We start from the raw sequence: 26,574 nt of genomic DNA on the forward strand, positions 1-26,574 counted from the left end.
TAATACTGATTTATACTCTTCTCATATCTCTCTTGAACTATTGTTTAACACTGGAAAATATCCTCTAACATTTGTTGGAATGAAAAAAGGTGAATATAAATAAAAATATGCATATAGGTGTTAGAAGGTGCAGTTTCTGAGTATAGCTATTTTGATCTATAATTACTTGCCAAGAATCTTTCAATGTCTGCTAAATGGAGAATGAAATTCAACTCCATCTACATATCATTACAAGGTAAGGATAAGTTTATAAAGCATTGAGTGAAATGCTAATCAGCCCTTCTAAAATGAAAGAGGAATTAAATGATTGAAATCCAATTGGAGGTATTTTCAGCTCTAATCAGGTGGTTTAATGGAGTCGTGCACATTGTGCCAAATGTATCCTTTTTTGCCTCTGGCTTGAATTTGACCAGCAATTATTTAAAGAATAAAGAGTTACTATGAAGATCTGCTCAATTCTTGGCCCAGTAAGTTTGTACCTACTGTAGAAGTGTGGTGAGGCTGCATGAACTGTTGGGACCTGCATTAGTCATTGAAGGATCAATCACAAAAATCGACTTTGTTTCAAAGACCCTAATGTTTCCTTAGAGATTGCTGTTCTACTGTGGACTGTGGAATAATGCCATAGACACTCTAAATTAAATTAAGCAAGTGACAGGGAAAACATTGTATTAAAATATCATCTTAAGAGAAAGTGTGTTATTATCAATACATCAAATTAATTGTTAGGCTGAATTACACTTAAAATACCAGCAAAGCCCTACAGTTTCTCAGAAATCATTCTCAGGCCCTACTAGGTAGAGTTCTATCGATCTTGATGCTAAAAGATACATACAGATTCCACTTGACTAGACTGGGAGAACACTTTAAGCAAAAGGTGATATTTGAAAATGTTCTAATGCCAGTACCAACTGGAATAATGCTGTTGAGTTCTGTCCGCACTGTTGGTGGGTAGTTTTCTCTCCACATTTACGCTTCGAACGGCTCCAGGTCTTCCTAAAACAGTGTTCAACAACTGAGCGAGACCAGGGGTCTCTTGGCTTTTAGCTCCGGTCCGTCAACAGGGACTTGGGCAAACCTGAGCTGGGCTTGGGATGGGATAAATTTTGCGTGCGCGCCATCTGCTGGGCCCCGCTCAGATACCTGCGGTTGGTACCTAAATAAAGTCACCTGCAGCCGAAGATGCGATAGCAAGAACACGGGCAGCGTAACGGCGTCTTGGGTTCTGAAAGCAGCAGGTTTTTTGGAGTGGCTGTAGTTCACGTGATTTTCTTTTTAATGCATTGATGCGTTTGAATGGAATGAGTGCTACGGTGGGTTTTGTCTACATTGTAAACATTGTCTGCATTGAAAACATTAGAGTTATAACAGTATGCAAACCTAGCACTTTTATAAACAGACACCATAAAATTTAAGGCTTACAATAATAGTAGCTGGGTAAAGTTGTTTTGAGCCCTAACAGTGTTAACCACTTAAGTCCCAGATAACTACCTGTTTAAAATGTGCAATTTGCTAATTAATAGCAAATTCCAGTCTTAAATTACAGAAGGATTTATTTCACCACAGATCTGAGCAGATTTGGTCCAACGTTTTAACTGTTTTCCTGTATCAAATAGTAATATATTCCTTTCCTCCTATAAACCGTCAATTGCAACTTTCTATTTAAGTTAGAACTGAATTTGATGAGGTATTAACTGAGGGTATAACATTGGATTGTAGCACAATCCAATGAACAATGAAAGTGAACAATCTATAAAACAAAATTCTTTATTAATGTTTAAAAATTACTAATAAAGCTCATAAAATTCCAGGATAAGTGTTTTCACTGAGAGCGTCTCAAGATCAGGTTACTGTCTGAAAAATCTTTCTATTTACGGTGATGTTAAGGAGTTCTTGTGATTTATTTTTCTTTTTCCTTTCATGTGCCTTTTACTACCTTCCAGTTCTGTCACTTAGCCAGGTGTAAGAATTATCACTCTGAAAGCTTTTATTTGACAGTGAAATAAAGTAGGTATTGAATGCAAACTGAATTTGTCACACCGTTTCATTATGAGTAGAAAAAGAGATGAAATTTACTTTGAACTGTGCAGTCAGTTTAATTATTTTCTTTGTTTCATTTTTTTTATTACTTTAGACACTTTTCTCACAGATAGCTGAGCCCTTTGTATCATCAAACCAAGGTTTTTGTTACATTCACTAATCCCCATTATCTTAAGAGTCACCAAAAACGACCTCTTCTCCCTTCTTTTAAGGCTTTGATAAAGTGCCTTCCTAGGAAAGGAGTCTTGTATGAACTTAAATTACTTTATATTTTCTTACTGTTATGAAAAATATCTTTGCAATCATATATCCTCTAAAATCAACGAAAAATTTGATTTTAGAACATCTCAGATTTCATCCTTGTATCTAATACTTCAGTAATCAGTTCATGCATGCAGACACACACACTTTATTACTATTTTGTGATTCTCAGGTTGGGAAAACACGATGAAACATGACTTTAGACTTGGTTTTGTGCATACAACTTTTATTGGATCATTATTTTATTTTCTAACAACATCTACATTTATTCCCTGTGAGCAGCTCATAATCACAGCGATGTATAAAACAAAATCGTCAAGTTTGTTCTGTGTCAATGTATTGAACATTCATGGAATAGTCACTGGATGACAGTAGACTTCATGTGGTTAAAAAGTCACATTTTTACAGTACTTGGTAATAAAACACCATTTAAAATCAGAGCTCTGTTCTGTACAGTGGTATATGTACATTGAAAAGATGGAAACTGTTTATATCCACATGGCAAGCTTCGAAATGCTGCTTCACCAACTGCAGTTCTCAAGCAGATGTCAGTGTATGGGAAGGGGAAAAGGACCTTATAGTGCAAATATTCATGCAAATAGACCACTGTGTAACAGCCATAATCGAGTCAGGGAGAATGGAACTCAGATGAGCTAATGGCTCAGATTAGTTAGCAGCTCAGATTCATTAACAGGTCTGCTGTCCAAATGAGGACAAAACTAAGTACTGTAGAAATCTGAAGACCAGGAAGGCTCTGTGCAAAGCATATCAGAGGAATATACTTAAAATACAATGGGAAATAATTTGGTAGGCTTGCTTACAAAAAAGTAAAAAATGATACTGCTTCATTTCTTTCATAGAGTAATTATGGTAATCATGTTTCTGAAATTCCAACCTAAAAATTCAACAAAATGTAATACATTGCAGAAATCAGAACAGCATGCACTTTCTATCTATTTGATTTCATCTAATTATTTCAAAATTTGAATAAGAATTTATTAATTCCAACCTTGAGAAAAATTTTACTTGGGAGAGACCTATAATTATGAGATGGGAATATCAGAGAGTAAATCATCACTACAAAAATGCTTTTGTGTGTGAAATAAGCAAAGATGCATCCTGTGTATAAAATAGTAGTTTAATCCTAAGGAAAAAAAACTCCCTTCAGTGGATTTGGTTTTGGAGTTCTCATACAAATGAGAAATGTTTGTCCACTGAAGTACCCTGGAGTGTTTTATGATACAGGATAAGTAAGAATGGGATTTAACCGTGTTCGGGGCTTTTGTTGTTCTTTTTCTTCTCCCAGCTACTCTAACAATATCCTAGTTTAAAGGATACAGAGAATGTAAAAATAGGGGTTACATTAGATATTCCAAAGATTCGTACCACGGTGTCACTTTGTGACTTAAAAAATAGTAATCCTAGAATTGTAGAATCCCTTAGGTTGGAAAAGACCATTGAGTTTAGACATTAAATCCTATTTTTATGTGTCTTCAAATGCCAAATTTCATCTGTATGTACAGGTGGTGTGGGATTGCACTTCACAGTTGTCACTTTTGGGTACAATGCAAATGTTACGGAGGAAGCTTTAAAAGTAACCTGGCTGCAATAAATTATTCTGCTTTCAAGTTTGATTTTTTTTTTTTAAATTGCTCTAGAAAATTTGCATACTGTTGTGAGAATTGATCTAAACATGCAGCTCCTCTTCTCATCCTAGGCCACCAGCCTAATTCATTACCCTGGGCTGGAACAAATGATTATTTGTTGGGTTTATGCATTTTTTATATGGTACTGGATAGATCTTCCTCTGCTGGACCTGCATCTGAGATCAGTGGTCTGAAGGAATAGATTAATTAATGTAATTAATTGTAATTATATTTTCAAAGTAAAAGATGTGAACAATTTTCCTCTCTTTTTTCTCCTTTTTTTTTTTTTCTTCTTTTTATAGTTTAAATGACTTGGAAGGAAAAGATTAATATAAATCCTATTGTACATTGGTTGGTTGTCTTTATCAAGGCACTTTATCCAGAAAATCCCTCTCTTTGTGTTACACAGTATGAAAACTCAGGCTTAATGAAACTGCAAAGTCTCTGTCAAGGAGTGTTGTTGTTAAGCCAGGAAGATCTCTCTCTTCTTGACCAAACTACCAACTCATCATTAGGCAAGTAGAGATATCAATGCCCAGGTTGTACAGATTTCAAGACAGGTCAGTTTTGAACAAGACATCTTGGATAGTTTTTTAGCTTTTTCCTGTTAAGGACTAAGTATAAATGTAAGCCTAGTTCATAATTAAAACAAAAACCTGTGTATGCAAAACACCTTTAAAAATGTTCTCTAGAAATCTGCTTGCTATTTCAGAAATTTTCTCCTTTGCCACTAAAAAACTGTGAGCATTTATCCAGTGAAATTTGCCTCTTCAGACAGTTTTTTTTCTTCTTATGCTGCTGAGTCTCTCTACATCAGTGGGCATAAAGCAAGATTCTTGAGAGCAGGATACAGCCCAGTGCTCTTACAGGAGAAGAAGCAGGGGCTATTTGGATAATTAGGGAGGGACACACTCCTGTGCTGTGGTGTGGGAACATGGGCAACAACTCCAAATCTTACTGTCTGAAGTAGAATTGAGCAATTAAAATCGAGTCAGAAAGGATTTGGTACAACTTCACTTGGAGAGAATTTAAACTTCTTAACTGAAGTGAGGTGGGAAATTTCTACAATTAACCAGATGAGGTGAGGGTGAGTGTTACCCCTCCATGTAACACTCGTGTTAATGTTTCATATTCATTACCTCATTCTCAGCTGGTCTTACTAAGATGTTTCAGATGTTCTGCAGCAGGGATACTGGGTTTTAAAAACACAGAGCAGTTATCTCAACTGCTGTTATTACCCAGTACTCTGAAAATTACTTCTTTTGGTAAAGTCTGTCTGACACTGTAAGTCTTTGGTATGACAGGAAAACATGGTAAGGAAAAATGTTTGAATGACTTCTTCTTCAAACATTTTTTTGTAACTTACATATGCCCTAAATATTTTAAAGTGTTTCTTAGTCTTAAAATTAACTTTAATTTTACTCATTCAGCTGTTTTCAAAAACAGATGATTGGAGTTTTTGGAGTAGTCAAATACTGCTAAATTTTAGGGAGGTGGGGGGAAAAAGGACACACGTAGTGCCAGAATTAAACATACATCAGGCATGTTCTTCTGTTGACCCCAAATCTCTGAACTTGCAGTGTTTGAAAGGGAAGGCATAACTTTGAACTTGGTTTTGAAAAGTAGTCAGGAATTATGCATATCTTTTGAACTGTGGCCTGTGGTTCTGCTGTACAGGCAGAACAAGTTGTCATCCCGGGACAACAAAACGTTTTACTCTAAGTATTTAACTAGGAAAGATGAGTATTTCTTAGTGGCTGTGGCTGAGAAAACCCTGTAACTCTACTGCTGATCCATTTTAGTCACCCTGATCCTCATTTGTGTTTCTTCTCGGTGTGAAAACCATCTCCAGCAGAGGCTGCCTTTCTATGGGGTGCATGGATAAGTCATTGTTTTTCTGGATGTTGTTAAGGCCTCTTCCTTTCATTGTCTGTACTCTGCACCTCCTTAGAAGAGTCACCAGAATTGCTTTCATCATTACCATGGCAATAAACTTCCCTACACAGCTCCGGGGGCCGAATCCGAAGGGTTGGAAATAGCGCGAAGGGACCTGCACGGAATAACAAGAGGAATAAAATTTAAGACAAGTTTTTATTCATAAAAGTAGCCAAAATTATGACGGAGATTGGTAGTAGGTATATTGTGGAAAAACTTGTGGAAGTAATTTTTTAGGAGCAATCACTTGTTTCAGACTGGGCAGCCCTCCCACCCAAGTCAGGCCAAACTACAGACACCAACAGGGGTATGTGATATTTGAAATGCTCAGGTGGCAGGGAGTGCACAGTTAAACAATGTAAGTCTGCCCACCTATTGCAGCTTGTTTGTCCTGTGAACTACAGGGATTTAAGCCCAAGCTGTGAAATGGAGTGAAGCTTCTGTTCTTCAAATGTATTAAAGGTCATTAAAAAGTTCATCAGAAAATGTTCATTATAAAGCTCATAAATATCTGAAATACAGGCTGATGCCTTATCTAAAGAGAATCATAAGATAATCATAAAGCTATATACCCACTACATTTGTCATTATAAAGGTAATGTTCCCAAGAACTAATTTCTCATAAAATGTAATGTTAAAAATTTTATTTGAAATCTAATACAGAGATAATACTTATAAAATTGTCTTCTGTCCTATCAATTGAAATATGAAATGCAGGATCCACAGAACTATTGAAGAATGCACAGCCAGTTTCTGTTACTTTTATTGACACTGAATAGATGCGTTAAAAAGAAAGTCTGGCTATAAATAAATTATTTTTCTTCATCTGTGTAACTTCCTTTTAAAAAAGTAAGATATTAGCTGTGTTCTGATTTCCTATTTAACCTAAGAATAGAGTAGAAAAGGTTGGCTTATATTAAATCATCTGGAAAAAAGTGTCCTTTTCTCCCTATTCTCAGACTGAGAAAAATGTTTTCTGTTTAAATTTTTTTTCAAATAAACTGAGCTGTGCTTTTTGAAAAATGATACGTAAATACAAGTGTTTATCATACAGAGCAAGTACAGCAGCTGGCAGTACAGCACAATGGCAAATGCACAGCCTGGGAAAATGGAAAAATGTTTAGATTCTAACAATGGCATCTTATCATAAATAATGCTGTGGATTGCTATTCACTTGGGGAACTGTGGGAAAATTGAGCCTGCCAGAATAATTATGTGGCAAACAGAATGCATCAAGTCAGATAGAAAATGTGTGGTTAAATATTTGGTCAAGGGGAAATATTTTTAGTAGCAAAATGTACTCATAAAATAAGCAAGACATCCATTTTGATAGAAATACTCGGAATGAAAATAATGGGTGGCAAAATGGAATCTGTTCACAGTGAATAATAATTTCAATAAACTTCATCACTTGCTCCCTTCTTGAATTTTCTACGGACTTTTTTCTTGAGCTGTTGTTTTTAATACTGAGTAGAGGTTTTTTTATGGGTAATAAAATAGCAGTTTAGAAATGCTAACCAGGTTGATTGGTGCTCATTTTTGTGTGGCATACGTGGTACACCTGGCTTTTTTGATAGGAAATATGTAAAACTTACAGGTGTTTTTCTGGCTTGTTCCTTTGTTTGCTTAACTATTTTTTCAGGTGTTTTTAATAATAAGTCCATTTTTGGTGTATCAAAGTGGGTCATCTACTTATTTCTTTGAAACTGAAGTTGCTGTCTGTGCTTTATTTTGTCCAGTGTCAGGGGATATAATGGCAACTATGTGTGCCTGGCAAATTTAATTAGAAATTTTTATGCAAAATTATTGTGTCCGGAAAAAACTGCTTTCTATATTATAATTACTTTTTATTTAAAAGGCATTTTGATAGAAAAATATCTGCCTAGATCTGATGATAATAATAATAATAATAAGCAGGATATATAGGTGACGAGGCACTTAGACAAAGGGAAAACAGTCTTACGGTCACGAAGTTCTTGATCAAAATAAGAGGAAGAGACATTAACAGTAAACAATACCCAATGTTCCATAAGAAATGAGGTAGAAAACTTACATTTTTCTCAAAATTTTCAAGAGAAAACTCATTTGGCTTTGGGAAGAATTCAAGCTTATGCATGCGACCGATATTGAGGATAATATTTGTCCCCTTTTTCACGGGGTATCCGTCAATTACATCATCTTGTAAAGCTTTCCTCATGATCAAGTCCACAACTGGCTGGTATCTCATGCTCTCATAAATGAAGTTCTCCACGATTTTTAAGTTTGGCATGTCCTCACTTTGTATGTCTCTGTCACCTTGAGGAATAAAGCAGATGGTGAAGATGTTAGTTGGTTTTAATGCGATAACTTCATTATAGAAATATCAAAACATTTTTGGAAGGTTCTCAGGTTCTGAAATGGTAGGAAGGATCCAACAGCTTTTAAGGAGTTTTATGTAGCCTTAGTTATTCAGGAAATCTGAATAATGTTCATCAGCACAAACCCTAGTTTATTTTATGATCTCTCACCTTCTTGTTAATACACTGAGTCTTTGTTCTCCTTTCGTGTCAGCAACAGAACTCTGAAAGTCCTTCCCTGGCTTTTGTATGAGGGAGCAACAGGACACAGATAAATCTTCCAACAGCTGACAGCAAACAGAATCAACAGAATTCGGGAATAGTCTGGAGGTGGGAGATAACTTTGTGGGGACCTTAAATTTTCACCCCGTGATGGGTTTGGCTGGATGTGCAGCTCAGGAGGTTTGCAAGATAAAAGTTTGCTACCCACTGTTGGTTACTGGCTGAAGGAAAAGGCAACAACATTCTACTGCCTTAAGAGATGAAGGCTATCAGAAAGAAATAGGGAAAAGGAGTAAGCTGAGCACTCAACTCTCATGAGGACAATAAAATAAGGTTTAATAAAAGTACCTTTGAAAAAGAGTAAAGGACTTGTTATACATTTTCCAGTGTTTAACAGACCAGAAGTAAATCTCTAATAAGAGTGGATGAAATTAGTTTCTATATTAGTTCAGTGTCAGGCTTTGAATGAAGTCTAGAGAAAGGAAAGAATACAAATTTGGAATATCTTGATTGTGTTTTGAATAGTTAGTAATTAGTACTTTGAGAAGACCAATTTGAGATCAAAATGGATGACAGCAGAATATAATTTTAATTTTCTCTAGTCTTTCCCTTCTACAGTTATAGTGAAACTTAGAGAAGTTCTGTATTTTATCACAGAAAAATATTGGTGATTAGAAGTATTTGAACTGAGTGTTCCCTTTTGCTATTTCAAGGTAAATGGAAAGCAATTTCAAAGAAACTTATGAGGTGAATGTTGATTTCCACTGCTGCTGCTGAGGAGAGAATACAGCACATTCTTTCTAACAGATTATCAATTCTGATGATTCCTACTTTAATTTATTTTACAGATTGCACATCTTCTTTCATTTGATCTTGAATAAAATCTTTTGCATATAATGGTAGTTCATGTGTTTTACAGCCAATGCTTCTGTTAGAAGAAAACACTTAAAATTTTCAGGCTGTGAATTATTGAAATTAGATCACTGCAGAAGCAAAATTATAGTCCTACATCACTGACTTTGCAGCTCTTGCTTACCCACAACAGTTTCAATTTCTCTCATCATCTCCTCTTCCACTGTGGGGTGCTCTGCAATCAGTATTAGCATAAAGAAGAGAGTCACAGACAGAGTATCAGGAGCAGCAATCATCATCTCCAGCACACACTGGTTCACATTCTCAGCAGTCAGATCCCCTCTGTTCTGAAAAAAAATGGAAGTTTTGGAGAAAATGTTGATTGCTGACCTCTGATGCCAGCGAAGGTCCTGCAGACTGTACAAATTCTTGACAGTCTATCCCATGCTAAATAACATTTGTTTTTTGTCTTTCAGAGAAAAATAGAAAACCCATGTTTTGATGGGTGTGTGTTATCTCACAGAAAAACAGGGGTTTGTTCTTAGCTCAGATTCTTCTTAGTTTATTGCCTTTCCTCACAGTTTGTGAGCTGGCAGAGATTATACAAGACAGGATTTGTATAGTATTTGAAACCTTTGCAAACAAAAGGTAATACATCAAGATAAAACACTGAGGTTAGAGAAAGACAGAAGGACATTCAGGGACAGATGCAAGAGTTTTAAGGATGTTATTCAAGCCATAAAATAAATACAATAAGCACCTGATAACAAAATATAAGCATTCATATTTAAATCATTTTTAGGGACTTCACAACACCAATAAATGGCATCCTTTTATGATGACATGATTTTCAGAGAGGTACATGAAGTTTAAGTTGCAAAACCTGTGTTCAGGAGAATGTCAGAAAAATCAGTTGATTTTCAGAAATATTTTGAGTACATTTCCAATACCTGTGCAAAAATCAACTGGGATGCAAAATCCATGTGTTCATCCAACTTTTCAACAGTGGAAAGCTTTTGCCTTTTCTGCTCTATTAAGGTTTCCATTGCTCCTTTAAGATCCTTGCTGAAAACAGATGAAACCAAACATATTGATAAATATCTGCAGACTTCTAGTATACACTAGGGAATGACTAGAAATATAGAGATTATACCAGGAAAAACATCTAAGAATGGCAGAAATTAAGTATTCCTAGGAATGGTTATATGGTTCTCTGTGAAGTAGTAATAATAATATATATTTTATATATAGATAGATAGATTTGAAGGCAATTCTTTTAAAAAAAGTATTCTGAAAAGGTTTTGAATAAAGTCTATAGGCTTTAATTTGCATTTGTTAGAAAATTTTGACTGGGTCTGTAGGTATAAATGCATTTAAAACTTCAGTCCCTGTAAAGTTCTCAGTATTTATAACATCTTTTATGTATTAGAAAAAGCAAATGGTCCTTTTTGCAAAATTTATCAGAAGAATATTAGAAGTCTTCATATCCTGTGATGGTTCTTTGCATTACTTTAAGTCCAGCAATCTTTATCTTTTTTCTCTGTAGTAGAAATTTATGAATAAATCCATTTTAATGGGATAGCTTTTGAAATATCAATATTTGCTTGCAGGGGCTTTCTAGTAATAACTGGGCCATAACATTTGGCTATTATTTGCATTACAGGATAAAGCAGCAATCAGTGCCATAATAAAACTAGCAAGCAAATGTTAGAGAAGGCAAATCTTGTGTCTAGTTCACAAGAACTGTCAATTACTTTAGATGAACCTCCATCTTTCCCTTAAAACCTTTATGTTATATAGCACTATCGAAACAACTTATTACACACACTTCCCAAGTAGCAATTTCTTTCATTAGGTGGAATACAAATCCAAAATAAAAAAATGATTACCAGTTCTTTTTAGAGCCAGCCCTCTTTTGGCAAAAGACAGCAAACAAGATCATAAAAATAAAAGAGACATTTTGTGTTTCTGCAAAGAACAAGATGACAAAATGTACTTTTTCCTTATTAAGGAAAAACCCCTTGAAAAGGTTTATCACACTGAGCACTGAGGTTTAATTCAGAACTGAGTTGTTGACTCAAAAATGCACATTGAGATAACCAATAAATAGATCTGTGCCTTTCTGGGATTGTGCCCTGAGTGTGGATGGGTTTTCTTGTTTTGATGAGCTGTAACCTACTACTGGACTGTCCTCAACTAAGCAGCAAATGTAACTTCACCCCCTATGATGGCTCTTCTTTGTCTGAACTGAACCAGTGATCTTAACTGAGTTTCACATTGGAGTTGGCATTAACTAATATTTTAGTGAATAAATTGGAACTGAATAGACACTTTAAATTGTCCCCTGAGATCATCTGCTTGTAGCATCAGTGGCAAGTCTTGTTCTACCTTAGCTCTGTGGACAGGGGACTTCAGCAACCATCTTGTAGTTTCTAAAAGGCAGAGAAAAGCACCGAGGAATATCTCCTTCATAAGAAAGAAAGAGTCTTATGCAAAGGATTTGTAAAACTTTGATACTTACGCTGCATCTTCATATTTCTTGCACAGCCAAGAAATCTTAAAAAATATGTCAGGCTTTAATAAAAGTGCTTGCCAAGCGTCAAAGTAGTTTTGAATCTTCAGTACAATGGCATTTTCTGAAAATGAATATTAACAAAAAAAGTCAATAGTCAGGGAACACAAATAATTCTGAAAAATTAACAATAAGGTCCTGTTCCCTACTCTAATTTCATGGGAATTTGATAAACAACTGGTAGGTAATATTTGTAGCACACTGTAGAAAAGGTATAATAGATGGTTGTGAAAACTCTTGGTAACTAGCTAAAAGGACATATTGGTGTGTCAACCAGAGCCACATAATCTCCCCCAGGAGAGCAGGAGCAGAATGCTTGCAGAATATTGAAATGAAGTAACTTAGACATCCTGATAATATTATTTCTCTCATATGGCTTTGAGGCTGAAGAAATAGCAGAAGACATAAATTTTTAGGTGAACTTCTAAAGGCAATAATTTAGTTTGGTGGAAAGGTTTCAGATTCTTTAATGCAGATAATATTGGGATTGTACCAACTCAGTGCATAAAAATCTCTTTAAATGGTACTATTCATTAAGGTGAATGTGACAACCTAATGTATATTTTTGGTCATATAAAATTCTCTTTTCTAACTAAAACGATAATAAATCATTCTCAGTTAATTATATGGTGATATAAGAGCCTGTTCTTGCTCTGTTTTTTGAAACAATACTTCTGAGTGATGTCAGTGAATTTTCCTTGGGCAAGCACTTTAGATTCATCACAAGGCATAAAAATAAAGCTTTTAGTACCATCCAAAGGGATCCCAAGAAAAAGCTTGTTAGATGTGTCAAGCATGATCCGTCTCATGAGGTTCAGCACGTTGATGTTTCCTAGTTCAGTTGTCACTTCCCCCAGTTTGTCCAGGTGCTCCACTGTTGACTCCACACAAATCGCTATCATCCGAACCAGACCAGGACCGGACAGAGCTGAAACACACGTGCAAAATGATTTGTTAATTCAAAATACCTTATTTATAACTTCTCAATTGGTGATAGCGGTGTCAATAAAATGGCAAACGCTATCATGTCAGTGGCTGGTATAAAATCAGTCTGAAACTTAACTGATTTATCATCCTCTGAAAGAAAAATGAAAGCATTTTGAGTTAAAACGGCGATGAACCCAAAGCCAGAACTTTGCTTGTATCCATCCACTTTGTACCTCACACATTTTATGCCAGGTTTGTGCCATGTCATGCAAAGATATTTGGCGTAATTTGGGCAGCCCTTCTGATTGGGAGGGTATCCACAGCCTCATCTGCACCACAGGCTCTGTGGATGTCCCGTCTCATTTGCCTGCAATGACACTGAGCAGGGAAGTGAGCTTGGAGATTTGTGGGGAGGATGGTGGAGATTTCTCAAATTATAACTCCTGGGTGCTCTGAAACAGCCTTGTACCTGTGCAGCAACCTGCTGGCAACCTCTAATGTCACTGGGACATACTGAACCCGGGGAGAGAACAGCATTTCAGAAAAGATTGACTGTGCTACAGTGGTGCAGTGTGTCAGCACACACTGATTTACCTTTGGTGAAAAAGGGTCGAATTTCCTTCCAGTGTGCTGGGTTGTTGTTAAATATGATCCCATTTTCATACATGCCAATGCACTGCAATCCAAGCTTGCTTCCAAATCGAGACACATAATGCCAGTGTTTCATTACATGGAATACACTTGAGGATCTGGGAGAGGATGAGAAAAAAGCCCAAAACAAAACCACCGTTTCGTAGATTGTACACAGCATTTTTATTCTGACATTTTACAGTTTCTCTGAAATGTGGATTTGCGTTCTTAATTTAGCAGAAAGTATAATGCTTAACGTGAAATATTTCTTTTACATAGTTAAAAATCTTGATGATAAATACCTTCAGAATTTATATTAGAGCAATAATGTATTCTGTTTAGACTTAAAACTATTTTTTGTTAAAATGCAAATGGTTACCAAGATTTTAAACTGAATAGGGTGTATACATAGAAATATGTAGGTATGTAAGATACACTCAGGCAGTGACCAAAGTCAGACATGTCAGAGGATAAGGTAAAATATTTGATGTGGACTAAATTACGTATTTACTTTTGTGGCTATTAGGTAATTTCCAGACACATACTGAAAGCATAAATATCCATGATTCACTTAAATATGCAGCATCATAATATGCAGATATGTGTGAGATAAATATTCTTAAATAGATATGTAAGGGAGATCCCTGATATGTATAATTCTTTTTACAGCTGGCCAGGTTGATTTGCAGGTGCTGGCAGACAGGTTGTGACCAGCATTGTTGCTTTAAGATACAATTTCCTTTAGAGGGAGCCAGCATTTCAGAAATGGGGATGTGATGAAAACCCAACGAAACAAACTCCAAGAAAAAGAAAGAAAATCAGAAGAGTGATTGAAATGAAACAATGTGCTACTTTATTTATCAGGTATCATACCCTATGGACCAAATCCCGGCCTTCTTACATGGGTTTAGCATATTTTTTCCATCAGGAAAAGTAAATGTGACTTTTGCTATTGACTGCAGCAGTGCTGGGTTTTGTGCTGGTTTTGTGTGACCCAGAGGTAAAGTTAACCTTAAAGGTTTTTTCCACATCAAGGGACATCATATGTAATTTCCTGAACATGAGAAGATGTTATTGAATTATAGCAGCTGTCTCCAGGAAGGAAAAGGTGCAGCAGGCTCATTTTGCTTCCTTCCATCCCACACATCTCTACGCAGGAGACGGATCATGTTTTAAGGGAGGGTTTCATCAAGTGACCTTGTATAAGCAGATTTTCCTCATGAAACTATTTAATGAAGTCCTCCAAAACACATTTTCTGTTTTAACCAACACTACAAGTCCTTCCCTATGTGCACTAGCATCTCAATATTAGAATTGATGCTAAAAATTCAGATGCCATTAGTGAAAAGAGTATCCTTTTACAGAATTCAGGTTATATTTGGTTTTGCAGTGAATTTATGATCCGCTGAAAACTTTTCTTCTACGTTCTTTAAAAAAAGTTAAATACTTGTTTTCTATGTACAGTCAATGATTTTAAGCAAAAAATATCTGTAAAAAAGCAATGTATTGACTGTAAAGTCTGATACAGCTCTGGCATTGTTTGTCAGCACTCCTGGTTTGTTTCTGATGAATTGGTAGCACAGACAGTGAAAGGCAGAAGTAAGAATTTGTAGTATTTTCAAAGTATTCATAGAATTATCAAAACATTTCACTGCAATAGTTGATATTTGCAACACCTATGTAGGGTAGGAATGTAAATAGTTTTCCTGTCACGATTACCTTTTTCTGCAGAGGTTAAAATAGAGATAAAGCTGACTTGCATCACATGGCAAATTCTGTGATAGTTCTCTGTGCTGCATTGTCTCTCAAAAGCTTTTACAGAGTGGAAGCTGAATAAGGGTTGATTGATATTGCTAATAAAAAGGTTGTGATTCTTTATTGATTACACATGGTAAACATTTTACCACTCTTTTTTTTCCTTTTCTTTTTCATGGTATAACTCATAAGCATCCAGAAGATCCAAGAAGAAAGCAAACATCCACTGGAGCTAATAAAATGATAGGCTACAGTTTAGCATTATGTTTAATATTGTGTATAATTGAAGCCTATGAATAATCCCATTAATTGGAGTTGAATTACTCACAATCCCATAAAGCTGCATTTGCTTAATTAAATTGTTGAATTGGAGCCATAACCTTCAAGCATTACTTCCACTTTAAGGAGAAATAGGAACACAGGAAACTAAAATTTGACTTAATCCCTCATTGCAGTCAGTCTAGGTTCCTGAACAGAATGTAATTCTCATATTAAATTGAATAGTAAAATAATGAATGATTTTTAGGACTGAGCCACAGTGCTTAATCTTCCTTTCCACAAAAAATTTAAGAGAATTCACCAAAACTTCAATAGCAGAGTTGTTAAAGAAACAAAAGATTGGGAAAGCATCTGTGAATAGCAAAAAGTAAAAGGTTTATGTTAGGATAAATTTTGAAAATAATAACATCAGTTCAGCTTTAGAAAAAAAGTAGCGAAAAGGCTGCAAAACATGAGAAAGCTTTTCAAGTTATTAAGGATAGAAAGTAGAGGATTTACTTGCTAATTATAAACGTTTCTTCACCGCTGATCCAAACTCTCACAAAGTCTCCATATGTCTTATTGTAGTAGTTGCAGGCATTCCCTACTCCCATCCAGAGAAATCTGCCATGAGAGATGAGGGGCCCGATTCCCATGCAGTATCCTGGCCCTAAGGAACACGGGAAGAAAGGTTTGGTCTCAGCTGGCAAGAAAATATCCCCGAGCATCACCCTCTTGAAAGGAGCCTTTTAACGTGGCAGTCACAGGCTGCACTGGGCAGTTCACACAAACAATCCTGTTCTGAAACTGCCTGAGGAACTTTGCACCTACATTGGTGAAGTCTCCCTTAATATTTGTGGAAGTCTGGAGTGCTTTCAGTGACAGTCACTGCTTCCTTGTCCAACCTCCAGCTGCTCTTTTTAAAGATATGTTTGGAGGGACAACAGTTAGAAAGAAGAAATGATCTAGAAAAGATGCGTGTGATATATTAATTTGTGATTTTAACAAATCCCTTGTGTGATCTTGACTGAATTTTGTTTAGAAGTGTCACAGTAACACCTACAAAAGTCAGTGTCCTTTTGGTTTGATTAAATGTAGTTGTTATATTTCTTTTAAAGTCACTTAAACTAAAGCGAGAAAACAGATATTTAAAGGAAAGAGTACTGTTGTGAACTTATGAAAACATGCTGAAGTAAGAGCTAAGAACGTACTAATAAGCATTTAATCAACAAAGTTCTCAACTAAATCATTCCACTGTAATTCAGCAACAAATTTCTCTCTTACAACAAAAAGGACAAAGTGGAGACAGCAAGAGAAAATTTGCCCCTAATTACCTTTAAAAGGAAGTTTCCTTCTTCAGGGAAAGCTATATTTGCCCCTTTGGTCTGTAAAATATGAATCTGACTCCATAAAAAACCTCAAGTACTTACTCAAGTTTGTATACTGTTTAAAAATTTTAAAAGTTGCTTATGGTTTCAACTTTTGCTAATAGGCATTACAAGACCCCAGATTATTTAAATACCTGAAAACTTAAAGCATATTAACTTAATTCTATCTTCTTGTAGATACAATGAAACATTCAAATAGAATGCACAACCTTCCCTGAATACTTTCTCCTTGAAGGGTCTTTGCTAAGGGTCTTTTCTCAGAATTTGAATCAGGAGTCACTGATCTGGTTTAGGGTTATTCCTGTCAAACACCTTCAGGAGATGTGTGCACTGTTCTCATTCATGCAGAAGGTCATTGCATTACATCTGATGAAAAATAAGCTGACTCAGGGATTTCTACCATGAGCCCCCAAAACATCACAGAAGGGAAAGGGAAGCCATTTGATGTTGTTCTGTTCTGGAGGGTCTTCAGTGCTAAACATGGAGAAAAAAATTGAGAATCTACTAAAATCTGAATAATTTCCTGGATAATAATTTTTATAGTAAAGACAATTTAGAAAGATTTAAACTTTAAAACATGTAAAAACTAATTTATAACGCACATGAAAATGTGAACAACTACAGTTTGTAAAATGTTATTATATCTTTCTAGCATACACACAATAAAGGTGAAAACTAAATGTCATATACTTATATGGTCAAGCCAGAGTTACTATGGAAGCTCTGAGGTTAGAATGAGCCTGACTTCTTTTATCAGTTACTTTAAAAATTTGTATTATTTAAACTGGCTCATAATAAATTTTGTTGTCATACAATCATTATTCACCATTACTTTCTCACTTAAATTTGAGAAACAAACAAAAATTACTCTGACAGCTTTTAGGTGGCACTAGAGCTAAAGTTAATTTACCTGGTATCGATGAAGTTTCTTCATGATTCCATATTAGAAACAGAAAGCACATGAGAAGGAGTATGGGCACTGTGGCCACTGGCATCGTATCTTGTACAAGGCTGGTGATGTTGTAGTGCATTGGATTCAGAGTTTCCAGGACCATCTTTTCCAAGAGATTCTGCTTTGCTTTAGAGAGAGACGGGAAAGAGGCAGAGGTTGTCAACGCTCAGATGTGTTCAGTTTTAGTAGGTACCTCTCAATCCCTTTGTAGTTCTTATAAATGAGCAAATTAGCTCTTGACGAAGCTTTATTTTATAACGAGAGTGACTGCTGGGACTGCTTGCCAGGACAGGCTTCATCCCCAGCCCAAGCAGACATGCAGCAGACACTCTTTTTGCTTGGGAATAACAAAGATTTTCTGACCTTGATGTTGAAGCATAGTTTTGGATACTTTGGCTGACAGACCTTTTATCTCTGATATTGACTTGGCTGGCCAATACTGAGGTTCACTCCTCTCAAATTTCTAACCAAAACACAAGAAATTAAACTTTCAGCACATGTGGAAGCACTGAATGAGTTCACTTGCAAGTTTTTGCCTCTGTTGCTTAGCTGTTCCTATTCTTGTAGGCCTGTAGTGCCAGAGTTCTTGAATTTACGGAATAACTATGGTAGTTTTTAATGATGCAGATAAACCTCATGTTTTTGTTTGAAACACTTATTACATGTTGTGGGGTGGATTTTTTATTTGGTTTTGTTTTGGTGTGGTTTTTTTGTTTGTTGGGGGTTTTTTGTCAACCTTTGAGTGTAATGTGATGTATTGCATTTCTTCATAGTTCATCTGCTAAGTACTTTGAAAAATATAGTATATGCCACAACAAACAGGATCATAGATTATCTGTCACCGTATTTTTCCTCAGGCAGTAACCAGCACTTGGCACAGGGAAGAAAATCCAAGAAAATGGACAGGTCTGTTATGCATAGAGGGAGCAGAAGGATTCATTCCAAGTTGCTTTGCATCTTTTTGACTTAAATCAAAAAATATAAGAGGTAATTGTACCTGATAAGGAAGATGTTATTCTGTGGGTGAGAACTCGTAAAGACAGAATACTGCTTGCATCTGCCCAGTATTTTATTAATAAAACAGCTTCTGAATCTACCCTGGCAAGAACAGATTTCTTTTGTTTCTTTCTGCAACTATATTTCAAAATTGAAGGATTATATTTACTTAACAGGAAGCTTTTTGATACAGTTTACTTTCAGCAAGTGCTTTCTTGTTTGTCTTGTGCTTTGGTCTCACATTGCAAAAACGATTACACTTGCTTTGTAGTGATTATCCCTGCTATAATTACATTAAACTAAGCCAAGAATGTGAGAGATGTTTTCTAGATAGTGAGGAGACTGTTTATGGTCAAAGCAGACAATGTACTGAGTACAGGCAAAACTCTGGGGAGGGGAGCAAACAGTGGCTTGAAACCTGCAGGTGAATGCCCTGCTCCAGTGTTTTGGCTGATTGCTGTGATCCAAAATTACCAATCTACCAGATGACCTTTTAGAAATATCATGGTATTCCAATATATAGCACTACTGCTCTTCTGGGAGTGTTCATGTACATCTTGTACACATCCAGCTGTTATGCTGTCTTGCATGTTGTGAACAAAAAGGTTTTGTAATCAAAAGTATTTAAGTATTTTTTATCGTGTTATGGTGTTTATTAGTTTAGATTTCCTTGAATGCTATTTGTTATCACAAAAAAAAGCACGCCTGCAGGAATATGTAAATACTTTTATCACCTTCAGTCCCTTTCCCTAATATGAGCTTACAGCATTATAGAAGGAAATAACTGCACTTAAGGCACAGAATTTCACTTTTTTGTTGTTTTTTCTCTGGATCCCCTTCATCTTTGTACTCCATTGACACGGATGGGCTCTGATGTGCGTTGTTTTTTTGTTTTGGTTTTTTTTTCATTTCCAAGAGCCTGTTGTGTGTACAGTAGTTTCTCTGCCTCCTGTTCCCTACGAAGAGAAGTCTGTAGTTGGTTGTGCATTTGGGTGCTATGAAATAAACCAATTTCATTCCTCCAAATGTGCATCTGTCAATATTCTATCCGTAGGTGGAGCCCTGCCAGAGGTCAAGGCCCTGATATGTTTGCATGGTGTACTTTGCAAGCATGAGACTCCCCCTTTTGTTTTCTGAAAATCAACCCTGAGTTTTGATCTTGCTCAGTTCTTAGTTATTCACAGCTGAAGCTTATCTTTGTTTTGACAGAGACATGGAGGCAGGTTTCTGTCTTTTCAAAACATACTGATAGGAATGGATTGAGTTTTAGGTTCTAGATTGTCCCAACTTCATCATTTTAGTAAAAGAATTTTTCTTTTTTCTGTGGTATGTCCAATACATCAGTGTGCACCTTGCTGTTACATTTATTGAAGTTTTATATCCTGGATTGTGCTCTCATGTAGATAAAAGAATTAAAGGCAATGAATTAAATTTGATTCCTTTTTATACTCTCGACATAATCTTATTTTTAGTCAAAGTGACTTCTCAAGGTCTTAAAACAAATAGTTTACATTTCCTGTATTGAGAAGTTCTTTGCTTCATTTCTGTGAGTATGATCCAAGCAGAGTTTCAGGGTTTGCATTTGAACTGCCTTTTTTTTTTTTATTTCAGAAGTAAATTGGATCAGGAAAAATTCATTTAAATATATTTCAACTGAACTGCTTGAAGTAAATTGGATCAGGAAAAATTCATTTAAATATATTTCAACTGAACTGCTTGTCCTACTTGTACCCGTTGTATTTTTTAGGAATTGTCCATGAGGCAAGTCACTCCTAATAAAAGCTCAGCCAAACAAATTTTTATAGTAAGTAGTCACTGAATAGACTGAAAAAGTTTAGAAATGGAGCAAAAGTAGAGTGCCCATTGTGCAGGAAAGAAGTTTTCACTACTCTTGCTAATTTTGTGTTGAAATCTTCTATAGGTCATTTCCTTTCCTCGCAGCTGGTAGATGTGTGTGTCAGATCAGAAGGGTTTATTGGTTCAGATTGTTACTTATATGGTAGAAGAAGGATGGGGCAAAAAGAAAAGCTTTTAAAATCCCACCATTGAGTGTGGGAAAAGAGATTTATAATAAGAAAGTTCTTCAGTGACAAAATAGATGATTGCCTGTCTGCCCTGAGAGTACTCATGGACCTTAACAGCTGGGAAACCATCTGCCAGCAGAGGGCCCTTTGGATTACTGATTTTTAAGTCTTGACTATAAAACCCTGGGAGAATGTAGGTTCTGTTATTGCTAAAGGTGATATGAGGAATAGTGACAAGGTCCACAGTAAAGAGAAAAGCCCATATATCTAAGGGACAGATGTGTTGACTCCTCTTATTCCACTTAGAGCTTTGTACTTAATGACTCTGTCAGTAAAAGAGCAAATTCATAGAATCATATTATAGAATTGGAGCTGAAAATCTCTGATAATTTTGAGAAGGAGGAGATCATACAAGTGTTGAAGAGCCATTCTTGTGTCCTGGAGTTCTTTCCTTTGTAGTGGTTCATCTGTCAGGAGAGACATGGAGAAAAAAAAAAAATCTGCTCCTTTTTATAAATTCCCAAATATTGGTGACCAGTATTAGCAGCATCTGGAGCAACTGATCTAGGTTTAAACAGTTTGGAAAATAGACTTATTTCACACAATAATAATAATAATAATAAATGTTGGCTTATATAAACCCAGTAATTCTTTATTTTTCCCAATCAAATGGGGGATTTTTGGGTGGAAGTAGCTCATGGTGTGATGATGGGCTCATACACACCAGCTTTTAATGGGGATTCAAATGACAAAACCTGTCTAGATGTATATTGAACTCCCATGAAATGTGTACAATGTAGAAAGTGGATCATCATCAACTGTTTTGTTTTACAGATCTGCTCCCCTTTTACCACTGTGTTTGCCAATGTTGATACAGGAAAACAGTACCTTTGAAAAATTAGTTGAGTTTAATTAGTTCTAGGCATATAAGTATCTTGCTGTATTGGGATTATAACACTTATCACAGGATGAGAACTGTCTGGTTCTTGGCTGCATGTCAGACCTCTTCCATAGAGCTCATACTGAAGGAGTTTCATACAATTACTTGTAAATTGCCTTTAAATTGTGGATTTTATTGCAAAGTCAGAAATTCTTTTCCCACCTGTTGAATATGTGGAACTATTGCAAAATTTGTTGCATTTGCATTGAATCTGTTATAAGAACAATTTTAAAAAGTCAAATAATCTATGGGGGTTTTTTGTGTGGTTACATTCCTTTTAAAGGATTAATTTGAAGTGGATAATTATCATCAGGTGTAAAACATATGTCACATCCTTGATAGAATGATTGTCTTGCCTTGAAAGTCTGTGGGGTTTTATGCTAAGAACACCTCAGAAGCCTTTTCTAAACTTAAGAGTGCTTACCATTCCTTATAAACTGAGAAGTAGAATTACTCTGTAAGCATCAGATTGCATGTTTGTTTGCTACCTGGTATTCTGTGGTCTCTTCTAATGCTGTAATTCTCTCAGCATGCAATGGGGATGTCACAGGGAGCTTTCCATCACAATTTATTGACTATCTGATATTGCATTATGCTTGTGATGTTTTTTGTCTTGGATTTGTAATATTTTTTCTTAATTATTTTTCACTTGCTTTGAATCTGTGTTTTAGTGACCTGATCCTTTGCTCCAGGTGGCATCTGTCACATTATATATGGTTTCATTTGCAAGCACAACGTGCAGAGCAGCCTTTTGAAAATTAGGTGTTTATATTACTCTGTTTCTGAAAGCACTCTGGCTTGTAGTTTAGGTCTATTTTCTACTTTTAACTCAGTCTTCTGCAACTCAAAGGAAAGATAAATATGGTAAAATGTGAAAATTAGGGAATAAATCTCTTTTTCAACCATTTCTAGAGTTTGAGTCAGTGGGTTGGAATTTGTGTAGTTGTGGAGCTCTATCACATCTAATTACTATGGAAATGTATTCTAGCAGTGTTGAATGGTTATTATAGCCTTGTAGAATAATCCTGTGCCACTTGATTACTATGAAATCTAATCTAAATAGTACTTACAAATTTATCTGTTGTTTAGGTTAGAGGAGGAGGAGGAGGAGGGAAAGAAGAGGTGGCAGCTTTCAGCAGAAGCTTGGAGGTGGGGATTTAGTAATGATTATCCTGGTGATCTAAAGGGGCTCTTGGCAAGTGAAGGAGGAGGTGGGAGCCTAATGTTGTGTCAGAGGGCAAGTGAAACAAAAATGCAGAACATGTCCATGGTTTTGTGGTGTTGAAAAAACGTCTGTACCATGAGATAAGAAAGATTGTTACGTTTGATGCCTCTGCTGATTTGGAATTGTGGTTTTCTTCACTTTAGTGAGCCTTCTTGTGACAGCGTTACTCTGTCTCTCAGCTGACCAGGATCTATCCCTAGAGGATGCTTCTCTGAGTTTTTAAGTTCTGTCAGCTGCCTTTAGTAGCACTTATGAAGTGCTGCTGCATTGTTACATGGTGGTGGTGGCTACAACTGTATCTGCTTCAGTGTTCAAAACACTTGATTTCTTCTCACCCCTCTGACTCCGAGTGCACAGTGAGTTTCAAGGTGCAGAGAAATTTGGAGTTGCAGAACTGTTGTAAACATTGACACTCCTGTTGTCTGGAGTCAGTTGGGTCATTAAGTTTTCTCAGCACCACTTGTACTATCACGTGAGTGGGACTTCACTGGTCGATGCAGAATAAACTCTTTGCCAGGGAAACAAATACATCAAAAGTGTAAGACTCCATTTGAATATTACTATTTGTTTGGATAACTGTAGTAAAGGCAGTGCCTCTTTTTTTGTGATTTACATAATGGTTGATGTGTGATTTGTAAAAATCACCTGCCAGTTTTAGTGCCTTTCACAAGAAGTTTCATTGCTGCTTAGAAACTACCATAAGGTCCATGAAAAGTTTTATCTACATTAGATGGTAAAGGGGTTTCATTTGAAACATTCCATCTCCTGAAGCAGCACAGGTGTGTCAGTGCTTGTGAGCCTCAGAGAGAGCTGTGGAGGTAAGCAAACTTCTGCAGTATTGGTAAGACTGGATTTTACTGCCTGTCTACCTCAAAGTTTCCTTAGAACACCATAAGATCTAATTAACTCAAAACTAACCAGTTGTGGAAAGAAATTTCTCTCTAATCTGCTTTTTATCAGACACCCTTGTTGTGACCATGGCAAAGCAGACCTGTATGAGGAGGGTCTTCTGTATGTGGCTGCTACCAGTTTCTGTTGCTAGTGGGTAGGTGGTTTTGTTTCTGATTTATCAGGTAAAAGGCAGCTCCCTCTACCATAATTATGTCTCTGCTATTGTACTTTTATTGCTAGCAAATACCTTGATCAATTGAAGCAAAAATTTAATTGACACAGAAGGGATGACTCTCTAAGAAATATAAATTAATTTTTTCAAGTATTATGTAAGATATTTAATATCAATTATTCTATCAAAGTATGTAAATTGATTCTGAAGAAAATTTTGTCTGGATATTTGAAAAAGCAAGACTAAGGAAGAATGCATGACTACTCTCTAACCATTCTTCCTGCAAATGACTTCATTAACCAGAAATAATTGTTAACTAAGATATAGTAGCTGAAAGAAAGACAACACTTTTCTACAGCAAGCACCAACTGAGAGAGATCAAGCTATGATAGAATAAAAAACTTCTCCAAGTCAGTTCCAGACTTGTTTTACATGATGACCTTTTTTTGACCTCAATTACAATCCATTTTTTCCCTGCTGTGATAATGATGCTTGGAAATGTTGGCTTGCCCAAATTCACTCACTTTCCAACCAGTTCTACATTGCTGTACAGCAACAGCTGCCAGTGTCCATCCCATGATATGTATTCTACCTTAACTTTGTCGTGATACACATCAACAAAATCTACTTGAGAGTCAAAAGAATTAAAACAGAGACCACAGAAACAGTGAACAGGTTTGGGTTTTTAATCGGGGAGCTTGCATCTAAAAAAACTAAAGTGATTTAGTATTTCTTATTGTAATATAAACAGTTTGAAAGGTTGAATGAAGTTAACACTTTCTAAGGATGACTATTCTGCAAGAACATTGTGCTATTTTTTCTTAAAATAAAACTTTGTAGAATACTTACAAAATACATAACACATTACTGTTGTCTTAATACCAAGAATTTGGCTGAAGACCTGCAGATTTTCTACTAAAAAAAATAAATCTCTCTTTAAATAGTGACAGCATGTAATTTACACAAAGATAATTACAGTAACTCAGATTAAAGCAGCTCCAGAAGGTGCACTTCCCACTCAGAAGCAAAATAAAAAACAATTTATGTACTGTCCCACTCATACTGTTTGAAGAAAAATGCTGTAATATGAATTGAAAATTTACCTGTGTCTTCTTGTTACTTCTGGATTTTTACCGGTGGAGAGTGCTATCCTTGTCACTGATGTGCTCCTTTTAAAGATCTGAATAGGTTTTCTGGTGATCACTCTCTGTAGCATCTTTTATGCAGGTGCTTCTTGTTGCTAAGAGATCAGTTGCTTAGAGATGGAAGTTTGTTTATTGTAATAGATCAGGGGCTGTTGCTTTGAAAGGAAAATTTTGTAATTTTACCTCTACATCTCAATGTATCTGCTGCAAAGTAGCCAGTGACAGAGACACACATGCCTAATGCTGATGAGAACTGTGACTGGAGAGTAAAACACAAAAGTAAACAAAGTTTATAATTACGTTTGTTGCCTCTGAACAAGGAAAGAGATTTGTCATTTAACTGGAGGTGCAACTAGCAGAAATTATATTAATTCTTTGCTTAGCATATTTAAATGTATTTTTGATTTCCAACAGGAAGGAAGTCCAAAAGTTTTATGCTAAAATTGGGATGCATAAAGTTGTCAATAACGTTGTAAGATATAATCCTGCACTGACACAGGAAAGGAATAATTGACTATCCTTTTGTGCTCTTTCCTTTATGTTCCCAGTTGGTTTGATAATATAGTCATTCAGAATGACTATATATATAATGGCCACTAAACTAATAATGACTGAACTGTAGTCATTCAGAGTGACTAATGACTAAACTAAAGGTTGTTTGCTTTGTGATGCTTCTTTTTTTTTTTTGCTCTAGCTTTGGGCAACTAACAAACTTAACTTACTGAAATCCAATTATTTCCAAGAACTGCACTAAATGATTACAGGAAACATTAAAGTAATGACCATAGGAAAAGGTGTTGATGTTATTAAAAGAGGAGACTAACACAGAAGCATGAATAAGGTACTTGTGCCTGTTACTCACTGATCTGAAGCACCAAGAGAAGTCCAAATTGTTTCAATGTCTGTTATGGGAAATCCTTAGCAGGCTCAGATGCCTCTTCCATAAATTTACTCCTATGAGTCCAAACAGACTGTTTTGTAAAATAGGTCAAAATCATCTTTTTTTTTTTGCTTAGTACTCTCAAGTTTAGAAAATTGAGTCCCTCAATTCTGTTTTCAGCAAGGCTGTGTTACATCCTCTGGCAGTAAGACACTGTGCATCCTTGTCTCTCACTGTCAGGACACAAATGTAAAAGATTTCTGTAAAATGTTTTCATTCTTCTTTTTCTGAATTCACTCAAGGCTTTAGCATTAGCATGTAAAAAGAATGAATGAAACAAATTAGAACAGTGTTAATAAGAAAACCCATCTAATGGGGAAAAGGGTCTTACATTTAGGGAACTATGACCTCACTTGGAGCAGAAGGTATTTAAGGGTTATGTACAATAGTTCTAGTGATGGAATATTTTTAACTTGGGGAAGGATGGAAGAGTCCTAGAATTTTATTGAATGTGAAATCTCTTTTGA

At 35.9% G+C, this 26,574-nt stretch overlaps 1 protein-coding gene across 1 annotated transcript; it reads right to left on the reverse strand.

The window, feature by feature from the left end:
• Positions 1-2,506: 2,506 nt before the first annotated feature.
• Positions 2,507-25,257, reverse strand: LOC113970095 (aromatase). The gene is made up of 10 exons (XM_027688622.1): positions 25,126-25,257; positions 17,733-17,900; positions 15,954-16,104; positions 13,386-13,540; positions 12,616-12,792; positions 11,814-11,928; positions 10,243-10,357; positions 9,477-9,639; positions 7,936-8,177; positions 2,507-5,997 (listed from the first exon to the last, which is right to left on the reverse strand). The coding sequence occupies exons 2-10, from the start codon at positions 17,875-17,877 to the stop codon at positions 5,746-5,748; spliced, it is 1,515 nt and encodes a 504-aa protein (XP_027544423.1). The 5' UTR covers positions 17,878-17,900; positions 25,126-25,257; the 3' UTR covers positions 2,507-5,745.
• Positions 25,258-26,574: the final 1,317 nt, after the last annotated feature.

The sequence above is a fragment of the Neopelma chrysocephalum genome, unplaced genomic scaffold (assembly GCF_003984885.1).
Source record: "Neopelma chrysocephalum unplaced genomic scaffold, ASM398488v2 Primary Assembly neopelma1_75, whole genome shotgun sequence".
Lineage (NCBI taxonomy): Eukaryota > Metazoa > Chordata > Aves > Passeriformes > Pipridae > Neopelma > Neopelma chrysocephalum.